General features: G+C 39.6%; 1 protein-coding gene across 2 annotated transcripts in view; it reads left to right on the forward strand.

Moving 5' to 3' along the window:
- The first annotated feature begins 9956 nt into the window (after positions 1–9956).
- adamtsl2 (ADAMTS-like 2) overlaps positions 9957–12147 on the forward strand; it is a 46449-nt gene continuing 44258 nt past the window's right edge. Inside the window, exon 1 of one of the 2 annotated variants that reach the window (XM_051950896.1) lies at positions 9957–10487. In XM_051950896.1, coding sequence (XP_051806856.1) covers positions 10236–10487 — 252 coding nt within the window. In that variant the 5' untranslated portion in view covers positions 9957–10235. The remainder of the gene's footprint in view (positions 10488–12147) is intronic. The other variant, XM_051950897.1, reaches the window with a different exon arrangement.

Below are 12147 nucleotides of genomic sequence, written 5' to 3' on the forward strand. Positions count from 1 at the left end.
TCTTTAAACTTTAAACGTCTGCATGTGTCGAGTCATCAGTGGACAGCTGCTAGCATTCCTCTGGACATGGGAGGGTCCAGGAGGGTCCAGATGGAGGGTGTAGGAGGATCTAGGAAGGTCCAGGAGAGACTAGGGGGGTCTAGGACGGTCTATGAGGGACTATGAGGGTCTAGGAGGGTCCAGGAGGGTCCAGATGGAGGGTCTATGAGGGTCTAGGATGGTCTAGATGGATGTTCTAGGAGGGTCTAGGAGGGTCCTGGAGGGTCTAGGAAGGTCTAGGAAGGTCCAGGAGGGTCTATGAGGGTCTATGAGGGTCCAGAAGGGTCTATAAGGGTCTGTGAGGGTCCAGGAGGGTCTAGTAGGGTCTAAGAAGGTCCAGGAGGGTCTAGGAAGGTCTATGTGGGTCCAGGAGGGTCCAGGAGGGTCTATAAGGGTCTGTGAGGGTCCAGGAGGGTCTAGGAGAGTCCAGGAGGGTCTATGAGGGTCCAGATGGAGGATCTAGGAGGGTTCAAGAGGGTCTAGTAGGGTTTAGGAAGGTCCAGGAGGGTCTAGGAAAGTCTATGAGGGTCCAGGAGGTTCTAGGAGGGTCCAGATGAAGGGTCTATGAGGGTCTAGGAAGGTCCAAGAGAGACTAGGGAGGTCTAGGAGGGTCTAGGAGGGTCCAGGAGGGTCCAGCACAGTCCAGGAGGGTCCAGATGGAAGGGTCCAGGGTAGAAGGTCTTAATGGAAGGTTTTACTGTAATATTTTAGTTGTTTTGTGTAAAAAAAACAACAACAAAGAAAGAAAACAAAAGAAAGTAAACAAACAATGCATATACATACACTATCAGTCTTTAGTTTGGACACACCTTCTCATTGAATGTTTTTCTTTACTTTCATTCTAGATTCTCACTGAAGGCATCAAAACTGTGAATGAACACAGACGGAATTATGTGAAATTAGTGAGAACATGTTTTCTATTTTAGATTCTTCAGCGTGGTCAGAGCATAGAGACGTAATAAGAGACACCAGAGATAGAAAATCATCAAATTATGACATAAAATCACCAGAATGTGGAACAAACATCCAGAATCAGACGTAAACGGCCAAAGCGGGGCCATAAAAATGACCACCAAACATCTGTAAAATGCACATCTGGAGACAGAAAAGAGGAATAAATCAGTCTGTAGCTCAGTTTATGGTCCAGACGTGACCGAGAGACAAATATGAAAACATCCAGCGCAGATATCAGGGTTTTAATTCTTTCTGGAAATAAATAAATGTTCTTTCTATGTGCTTCACACGGTGTATTAGTTTTATTACTATTGTTTCAACTGATCTGTTCCCATCATTCACCATATCAATAGAATATTAAATGATCATCATTACATAGTACAGTATTCCACATTTATTCTGCTATCATCAGACTCTAGAACCAAACGTTTGTGACCTGATCAGACTGAATGTTATTAATGTGATTCACTATGAAAGAATTATAAACCCACAACTTGGTGGTAAAAAGTTTCTGTGCAGTTTTCATCATTTTGTGTCTCATTTTAGTCATTTTCTGTCCTGTTTGGGTTGTGTTGTCTCATATTTTTGTCATTTTGTGTCTTGTTTGTGTGATTTTATGTCATATGTGTCACTTTGCAGCTACTGTTTGTCAATTTGTATCTTGTTTTAGTCATTTTCTATCTCATTTGTGTTGTTTTGTGCCATTTTTTCCTCATTTTCTGTTCTCTTTGTCTTGTTTTGTGTAATTTTTCCCTCATTTTCTGTTCTGTGTTGTTTTGTGTCATTTTTTCCTCATTTTCTGTCTCGTTTGTCTTGTTTTGTGTCATTTTTTCCTCATTTTCTGTTTTCTTTGTGTTGCTTTGTGTCATTTTTTCCTCATTTTCTGTTTTCTTTGTGTTGCTTTGTGTCATTTTTTCCTCATTTTCTGTTTTCTTTGTCTTGTTTTGTGTCATTTTTTCCTCATTTTCTGTTTTCTTTGTGTTGCTTTGTGTCATTTTTTCCTCATTTTCTGTCTCGTTTGTGTTGCTAGGTGTCTGGTGTTCTTCACTTGTGTCGTGTTTGTGTCGTTTTGGGTTTCACTTGTGTTGTTTTGTCAAACTTTTTTGTTATTTTGTGTCTGGTTTTCACCATTTTGTCACATTTTGTCATTTTGTGCCACACATATGTCACTTTGCAGATAGTTTTTTGTAGTTTGCATCTTGTTTGTGTTTAGTTTTCATTGGTTTGTGCCTTATTTGTTTTGTTTTATGTCTAGTTTTCATTGTTGTCAGTCTTGTCTGTTTTGTTTTGCGTCTTTTTGTGTAATTTTGTGTATTATTTATGTTGCTTTGTGTCTCGTTTTCATAGTTTTGTCTTTTCTGTGTCTAGTTTTTGTCATTTTGTGTTTCATTTGTGTTGTTGCTGCACTGTTTTATTTATCTTTTGTTGTATAAAGTGTATCTGGTGTGATTTAGCTCTTTAAATCCAGCAGTAGGCGTGTAAACGTCTGAACTTCCATGTGAGGTTTGTTGATCGTCCTGAAGCAGCAGCTGTTCTCCTCTCAGCTGTTCCAGCTGCTCAGAGGTTTAAACTCCTCAGATTCCCAGAGTTCCTCAGAAACGCTGCTGTGACCGAACCACGCCCTCTGCAGGGGAGCGCCGCCACGTATCCCTCCACCTGGATAGTTCCTGTTCAACACACAAACAGCAGCAGAACATGAGTCTACATTTTACAGTCATGTCTTCATGTAGCTCTCCCAGTGTAACCAACACAACTACAACTGTAGGTTTGTGTCTCGTTTGTGTGCTTCATGAGCTTTTGTGTCATTGTCTCGTCTTGTGTCTCATTTCTGTTGTTTTGTGTCATATTTTAGTCATTATGCGTCTCATTATCTTCGTTTTGTCTCATTTCTGTTGTCGTGTCACTTTGAATCTTGTTTTTGTGTCATTGTGTCTCATTTTCTGTCAGATTTTTGTCATTTTATGACTTGTTTGTCTCGTTTCTGTCATTTTGTGTCCAGTTTTTGTCCAGATTTTTGTCGTTTCATGTCACGTTCGTGTTGTTTTCTGTCTCATTTATGCTATTTTGTCCAGTTTTGTGTCTCATTTCTGTTGTTTTGTGTCCAGTTTTAGTCATTATGCATCTAGTTTGTGTGGTTTTGTGCCTCGTCAGCTTCATTCTATCTCGTGTTTTGTCGTTTTGCATCAAATTTGTCTCATTTTGTCTCATTTGTGTCATTTTGAATCTTGTTTCTGTCATTTTATGTCCGTTTTGTTGTTTTGTGCGTCTTTTGTCTCGTTTTTTTCTCATTTCCGTTATCTTCTGTAATCGTCTGTTTTTGTTGTGTCGTTTGTGACGTTTCGTCTCATTTTTGTCAGCTTTGAAACTCTTGTTTTCTCATTTTGTTTCTCGTTTATATTGTTTTGCTTGTGAGTTTTATCTCCGTTGTCATTTTGTGTTCCATTTTTCTCATCTCATTTCCTTTTATGCCACTTTGTGTCTGTTTTCTTGTGGTTTTGTGTTATTCTGTGTTGAGTTTTTTGTTCCATTCTTCCTCTCAGTCTTTCTTGTTTCAGATTCTGCAGTTTTTGATCATATTTTGTTGAAACCACTTCTGTTAGAACTCAGCTGTATTTTAACACTCATTTACCACAGTGTGTGCCCGTTTAAGAAGAGCTAGTTGATATTTTATCGGTCAGACCTGCAGTAAAAGTGACTCTCTGTGGCTTCAGTTCTCTGTGAAATGTTGTTTCAGCAGCCGGCAGGACTCGACTCTCTCTGGGGGAAGAATGAATCAGCTGTGGCTGTTTTCTCCACTGAGTCTTCATTACCGTCAGCAGCAGGATGACCTGACGTGACCCCGGCATGGAGTCAGGAGGTCCAGAGGTCAGGAGGAAGGAGAAAGTGGAAGTAAGAGAAGGAGGAGGAAGAGCCTGAAATACTCCAACCTGTGACTGCAGCAACAGAAATGGAGTTTATTATGTAAGCAAAAAGTTTGTTAAATGAGGAGCAAAAACACAAAAATATGAGGAGTTAACTGAGACAAAAAACAAAACAAAGCGAGCAAACCTGAGGCTTAATGCCCATGTTTAACTAATTTAGATTTTTGGATTCGTTTTTGTGTGATTTTGCTTTTTGGTTTTGTGTCGTTTTAAACAATTATTTTGCTTTTTGACCATTTTAAAAGGAAGTTTGTTTTATTTCAGATGTTTTATGTAATTTTGACGACTTTTGAGCCACTTTAAATAATTTTCGAGTCATATGTATTCATACATGCAGTATACACACACACACACACACACACACACGAATGAAACGACAAAGCACAAATATTTTAGAAAATCTGTCAGGAACTTGTTTCAAACTGTGTTGTTATTTATCAGGCAAATAATAGTGAAACAACTAAACATTATATTAAATATTATTCACATATATTAACAAAAATCTTAATATGTTTTATAGAAAATTAATTAACAATAACATACAACCGTTAAAATTATTATGTCCTGTTTCTAGTTTTTGCCATTTTGTGTCTCATGTCTCTCATTTTGCGTGGTTTTCTCACATTGGTATGACTTATTGTCATTTTGTGGTTTTCTCGTTTTGTGTTTTATTTGTGTTCTGCGTCTTGTTTTGGTTGTTTTGCGTCTCACCTGTGCCATTTTGCGTCTTACTTGTGTCTGATTTTTGTCATTTTGTGTCTCATTTATGTCATTTTGTGTGGTTTTGTCACATTGACGTGACTTGTTTTTGTCGTTTTGTGTATTGTTTGTGTGTATTCTTGTGTCATTTTGCATCATGTTTGTGTCATTTTGTGCCTCTCGTGTGTCTGTTTTATGTCATTTTGTCTCATTTATGTTTCCTCTCAGTTTGTCTGGATTTTTTCTTGCTTGTGTTGTTTTGTCTCATTTTGTGTTGTTGTTCTGCAGTGTTATATTAAACACTGTTTATATTAAACGAAACTTCTCGTGGTTTTTCTTCTTCTTCTTCTCGTCCAGTTTGTGCTTTCTGTCCTCGGTGTGGGAACCAGAGACGACTTCCTCCACACATCTGGACAAACATCAGGCTTCCCTCTGATTGGCTCAGAACCAGCAGCGACCTCCGACCTCCAGGTCAGTTTTTAAAAACACCTAGAGTTTCAGAGTCGCTCACTCAGAACAAAAAAGAAAAACAGCGACTCAGAGCTTCAGACTTCATCTCTGTCAGTCTCTGTTTTGTGTCTCATTGTGTGTTCTTCTTAGTCTCATTTCTGTTTTTTTTTGTCTTTTTCGGTGTCTCATGTTTGTTTTATCTCATGTTTGTGTTATTTGTTTGTTACTTGTGTTGTTTTGTGTTTCATATTTCGGGTTTTATCTTTTTTTGGCATTTAGTGTCTTGTTTGTGTAATTTTTGATTTTGAGGCCCAATTTTTTTAGCTGCAGTTCCTCAAATGTCCACTAGAGGCTGCTTCCAAACCTGAGTCCATCCCCATAGACGTCCATGTTAAAACGTCTAACTTTCCTGCAGAAATAAAAAAGTTTACAGCTGGGTAGAGACACATTTTTGGTGTCTATAGTGAGGAAAGAAAAGAAGTCAAATTTATGGTTGTATTCTGAGTGCAGAAAGGATGATGATGAGCAAAAACAATGTCTTTATTCGTGCCTTTCAAATTAAAATCAGCACCAAAAAGCAAAAAATAACTATTTTCAGATGCCTTTGCTAGCGTTAAACTGCAAGAAAAAAATTCCTTTTTGCAACTTTGATGCAGATAAATTCAACTAAACACGGCCTTTTTTCAACTCATCTGGTGAAAATTGCAGAATTTATTCAAACCATTTTTTCTACCATTGTGCTGCTCTGTAATTCATTCCTGCTGTTTGAGGCTGTTCAGAAACAGAAAGTCTGCCTCTCTATACTCAGATCTGTGTGTTACTTTGCAGCGTTTTCAGGGAGAAGTGTGTTTTCCTTCACACATTTCCGAGCGAGGCTTTTCTTCTCCTTGCGGTGGCGTTTATAACGGCTTTAATTGCTCTTTTGTCTGCGTGCTGCAGCCCTAATGACTCCAGACTGCAAACACAAAAACACACCCATGGGAGCTGCTGCAAACACATTTTCCTAATAGCTTTTATTCTGCTGTCATGCAGAGGGCGCTGGGCTTTAATTACATAAATATGAGTATATATTATTCTGGCCTGGCAGCCTCCCTCTCTATCAGCTTGTAAATCTGGCGATGGAGCAGAGCGGCGCTAACGTAGCCGACAGACTCACCGGCAGCAGAAGTTAAAGAGTGAAAGGACGGAGGTGGAGGGAAAAGCAAAGAGGACAGGAGCTCCTGAAACTGTGTGAATTTATCCAGATACAATTTCCATCCCCTGGTGAAGAGCATGAATATCATAGTACTGTTTAGTTACAAAAGAGTCCTACAACTCCTAATTCTCTACGATGTAATATTTAAAACACATAAGTCTTTGTTGCAAAAACAATCATTCACTTTGGTTGTTTCATAGATTTATTAAAGGTTTTATGGAAATACCATACATACAGCAACTCAATGATCAGTTTTGGTGATGTAGAAAGTTGTGTTAATTAAATTTTCTTAGTTTCGTGGACTCTTAACTTTCTCTGAGTGATTCTAATTGACTACAGCTGCTGCCTCCTCTGATCCAGTTTAAATAGAACCCATTAGATCCACTCATTAGACTCAAACACTGCAGTGGAAAACCTTAGGAGATCAGCAAAGACCTGAAAAAGAAAATCATCGACTACAACAAGTCAGAAAGTCACTTGGAGCCATTTTGAAGCAGCTTCAGATCCACAATCATCAGTTTGTCAGAATAAAGTTCATGGTCCAGTTGTGTTACTGCCACCATAAGGAAGAAAACACAAACTATCACCTGCTGCTGAGAGACCATTGGTCAGGATGGTCAAGAGTCAACCAAGAACCATCAGAAAGCAGGTCTGAATGGATGAGAAGCTGCTGGAACACAGCTGTCAGTGTCCACAGGGTTTTACATCAACATGAGCTGAGAGGATCCATGAAGAAGGAAGTTCTTCCTCTAGAAGCAGAACCTTAAAGCTCCACTCAAGTCTGCTGCTGATCACATGGACAAAGAAAAAACCTTCTGGAGGAAAATTCTGTGGTCAGATGGAACAAAAACTGAAGGTGAGGCCTTTAACCCCAAGAACACCAAACCTACCATCAGGCATGAAGGTGGCAGTATCATGCTCTGTGGAACTGGAGCTTTACACAAAGTAAAATACATTCATAAATGCTAATATTCAGTTCAATTTGTCAATTTTCTCTTAGGTTTGGTTCTTGTGGTTTCAAGCTTTTGGTTTATCTTCAATTCCTCTGGACTGAATTGGTTCAGTTCCCCTAAATTTGTCATCTTTCTGACTCAGACTCGTTTCTTCAGGTTCTTGATGTTTTAAGTCAGGACTTTGTGGAGACCAGTTTAGAACCTTCATTCTAACCTGATGGAACCATTTCTTTACCACGTCTGATGTGTGTTTGGACTCATTGTCTGGTTGAAACATCCAACTGTGTCCAAGATCAACCTTCTGCTGATGGTTTTAGGTTTTCCTGAAGAACATGGAGGTAATTCTCCTTCTTCATTATTCCATTTACTTTCTGTAAAACTCTAGTTCCACAGAGCATGATACTCCCACCACCATGCTTGATGGTAGGTTTGGTGTTCTTGGGGTTAAAGGTCTCACCTTCTCTCCTCTCCTGAGTCTAATGAGTGGATCTAATGGGTTCTATTTAAAATGACTGAGAGGAGCCACCAACTGTAAGCTATTGGAATCACTCATGAGGAGTTAAGAAGCCACAATGCTAAGAAAGTTTGATGAACACAACTTTCTGCATGACCAAAAGGGGCAATTCAAGTTGCTGTATGTACATTTTTAACCCAGCATACTTTGTCGTATTTCCAGAAGACCTTCAATAAAGATACTAAAGAACCAAAATGCAGGACTGTTTTTTGTGACGAAGACATAAGGAGTTGTCAGAGTCTTTGGAAACCAAAGACGACCGTGATCTTTTGCTTCGAGCCACTGAAGTTCAAGGACATGAAACAGGACTGAGAGATCGAGACGGAGCGAAACAAGTGCATGTCTGCAGAGAGACAGCTGTAGAAACAGAGCTGGAATAAAGCCGATAGAGGAGGGAGGGCCGAGGAATAACAGCGGAGGACGACGGAGGAAAACATTGGCCGGACTTGCAGGAATAAAAGAGGACAGACAGACGGGAGGAAGACGACCTGGTGGGCCGACCCGGTGGTCCTCGTCTGCTCGTCCTCCTCTCATCATTCACTCTCATTCCTCCGTCCTCCCATCTGGTTTTGGCTTCTCTGAGTGTTTCCAGTCTCTTAAAGGAGAAGTTCAGACGCATCAAGTTAAAACTCAACCACTTCAAGCTGAACTTCCAGACTGATAATGAACTTTTTTGGCCTTCAAGAACTTCAATTTGCTCTTTTCAGGCTTTGAATTGGAATGATAACGTGGGAGCATGCTACAGTACTCGCAGATATACGTTTATCTTAACTTTACGTTTAAGTAATATAATCTTACATGAATTGTTCCATTTTAAGTTGAAGCATATGTCTAATTTAAAGCACATTAAAAATATGGATAAGACAGTTAGATGAGACAATTTTTGCATTTTTGTCGTATTTTTGTCAAAATGTCAATAATATTTGTAGGAACTCCTTAGCTCCTGTAAGTTTTCCATTTTATTACTTTTCTACATTTAATTAGGCTTTTTTGGGCAGATTTACATAAAGTATTCACATCATGATGCTTCCACCACCATGCTTCACATCATGATGCTGCCACCACCGTGCTTCACATCATGATGCTGCCACCACTGTGCTTCACATCATGATGCTGCCACCACCGTGCTTCACATCATGATGCTGCCACCACTGTGCTTCACATCATGATGCTGCCACCACCGTGCTTCACATCATGATGCTGCCACCACCGTGCTTTGCAGTGGGGATGGTGTGTTTGTGCCAATGTTCAGTGTTTGGTGTCCACCAAGCATATCATCTGATGGACAAAAAGCTCCATCCTGGTCCCTCAGACCAAAGAACCTTCTTCCAGTTGACTTCAGAGTCTCCATGTGTCCTCTCGTCCAGAGCCTAGCACACTAAAGGAAAACTCAAAAACCCAGAATTTTGACTCTGAAATGATTTTAGCATCAGCATAATATGAGAGCTTGTTGGCTTACCCGATATTCACATCAGTTCAACCTGAGAAAATGAATGAGAATTTCCAGAAACTGAAATTTGAGCTCAGTTAGGCAGCAGAGGACCCTGGGGAGGAGATCTCTGTGGGAAATAAGGAGTTCACTTCTGTCTCATCTGTCTGTGACCGTTCATTTGGGTTATGAGTCAGTCTGTGTCATGTCAGACAGTCATGTTAAAGGTCTACTATCTGCAGAAATAAAACTCCCATTTGGTGAGGACTCAGACACAAAAGTCTCCAGCAAATCGAAATGTTCTAATGATGAAAAATGGAAAAAGTGCAAAATTGTCAAGGTACTGCAAATGTATATATATCTATGGATGGATCCATATTTCTACTAAAATACAGTCTTTGGTCGACATTTCACCAACTTTTAAGGCTCTAACATTACTAGAATCTGATGTGTGGAACGTTTGACAAGCTAAAGTTCCAGTTTTTAGATATTTTGACTCATGACGATGCTAATATTATTCCACATGGGCAATCTTGGGTCAATTTGGACAGATTTTGAGGCATTTTGGGCATTTTTTGAGTAATTTCTGGGCATTTTTGAGTCAATTTGCTCTAATTCTAAGTTGTTAGACAAGATTGTCTGAAATAACTTAAAATTAGTGACAGACAAATTGTCCAAATGGAATAATATTGGTGTCGTCATTTGTCAAAATATCTAAAAACTGGAACCTTGTCTGGTCAATCTTTAACACATCAGATTCTACTGATGTCAGAGCCTCAGAAGTTCATGAAATGTCGACCAAAGACTGTACTTCAGTTGAAATATGGATCCATCCATATATCACTTACAGAAACTTTATGAAGACACAATACCACCACTGGTTGCATCTGTTTCCATTGTCAAGGTCCAGTAATTGAAAATGTGACCTCTACTGGATCCATTTACGAATTTCTATCAGCTGGAGACTGTTCTGTCTGTGTCCTCACCACATTTCATGAGTGTGTGAGTCGCATTTCAGGAGCCGTTGAACCCTTAAAACACCTGAAAACGTGAAGTTCAGCTGCAGTGGATCCATCCAGAGATGCTAATAAAGCGGAGAGAGAGACCGGAGGCAGAGCCGATCCTCCCACCGCCGAGGAGGAGGATGCAGCCAGAGAACACCTTACCTCCCTCCCTCCCTTCCTCACTTTCTTCCTCTTCACTCCACGGCGACGGCAGCAACACAACGCTGCTGCTACACACCAGCACACACACACACACACCGACACACACACACACACTGAGCGGCATCCTCAGCTCGGACCCAGACGGCCCTTGGACTGCTGCAGGCGAGGTGAGTGCTTTCTGCTGCTGGGAGTTCTTGTGTGTTTTTGTGTCTGCATAGTTTGGCCTTTTTTTTTTTTGCTTGTGTATGTGTGTGTGTGTGTGTGTGTTTACGAGGCAATACCAGAGCCAATGTGTTTTGCACCAGACCAAAACAAACCCACAAAATAATGCAGACTCCCTCTCAAAGCGGTGTGAGTGTGTGTTTGTGCAGGCATGCATGTGTGTGTGTGTGTGTGTGTTGCTGGAGAGGCCCGAGTCTGTCTGGAAACTTGTCAGCTGTTGTGAGATGTGTGTGTTGCGTGTGTGTGTGTAAACCGGTGAGGTAGAGGCGAGCGTTCGTGCCAGTGCTACTTGTCAAACTGCACATTCTGGCCTCAGACTGCTGCAGAGTTACAGGAATAAAATAACGATCTGATGTCCAGTTTCACTTTCAGTGCTTACAAAACTTTCTGCTAGTAGTTTAGAAAAGTACCATCTGCCTGTGCAGAAAGATCCTGGAGCTGAGATTAAACACATTTCTGGTCATTATTGAAGTTAGGAGGGTGAAAGTGTTTGGTAGAGGCTCGTTTTTATAGTCAATTAAACACCTAAAAGCTGCGATTTGATGATTTTTAGTTAAAAATGTCCAGATGTGAAGGTTTTAGCACAGTTTAAGCTGAAAAATCAGAGTTTTTTTAACCCAAGAATAGCAAAACCTGCTTTCAAAGTCATGTTATCTTCTAAAAAGTCATCAAATTACACCAAATATCAGCTAGAAACTAAAACACAGAAAGAAATGTCAGATTGTCAAGCCTGCAAACACCAAAATCCACTTCAAAAGTCATGTTTTCTTCTAAAAATGACCAAAATCCCACAAGTTATAAGCCTGAAACCAGAAAACCCTAGTTTAAAAGTCATGTTATCTTCTAAAACAATAACCCAAATCCCACCAAACATTATCCAGAAACTAAAAACACAAAGAAACATCTGATTTTCAGCTTTCCAGCTGCCCATAAACTCAGGAAACTAAACAAAATCTGAGCTTAAAATCATCCAAATCACTTTTTCCTGCATGTTTTCATTTAAAAGTTCAACCATTTGGTTAAAAAACCCAAACAGTTCTTGAGAAAACTTTGAGAAAAGTTGCTCCTAATAGTTTAGAAAAGTACATCTGTCTTTAGTTTTTAGTTAAAATATCCAGATGTCGAGGTTTAAGCTGAATATGTAAAGTTTTTTTAACCCCAGAACACCAAAATCTACTTTAAAAGTCATGTTATCTTCTAAAAATGGCCAAAATCCCACCAATTATCTGCCTGGAAGCCAGAAATCCAAGTTTAAAAGTCATGTTATTTCCTTAAAAATCATCAAAATTACACAAGTTGTCATCTGGAAACTAAACAGAAAGACAGGTCAGATTTTCAACTTTCCAGCAGCCCTTAAACTCAGGAAACTGAACCAAATCTGAGCTTTATTTTATACGCTTCATTTAAAATTCAGACAGAAATTCTCCATTTCTATCAGATTTGCTAAAAAAAACCCTAACAATTCCTCCTCACATTATCCTCTAAAAAATCTACAAAGTTACAGTTTATCTGTAAAGACAGAAAGAATCATAATCATACGTGACATTAACCAGATCATCATCAAAAATCACTTCATTGTACTTGTCACAAAAATAAACGGTTTGC

This window comes from Acanthochromis polyacanthus, chromosome 7, assembly GCF_021347895.1.
Source record: "Acanthochromis polyacanthus isolate Apoly-LR-REF ecotype Palm Island chromosome 7, KAUST_Apoly_ChrSc, whole genome shotgun sequence".
Lineage (NCBI taxonomy): Eukaryota > Metazoa > Chordata > Actinopteri > Pomacentridae > Acanthochromis > Acanthochromis polyacanthus.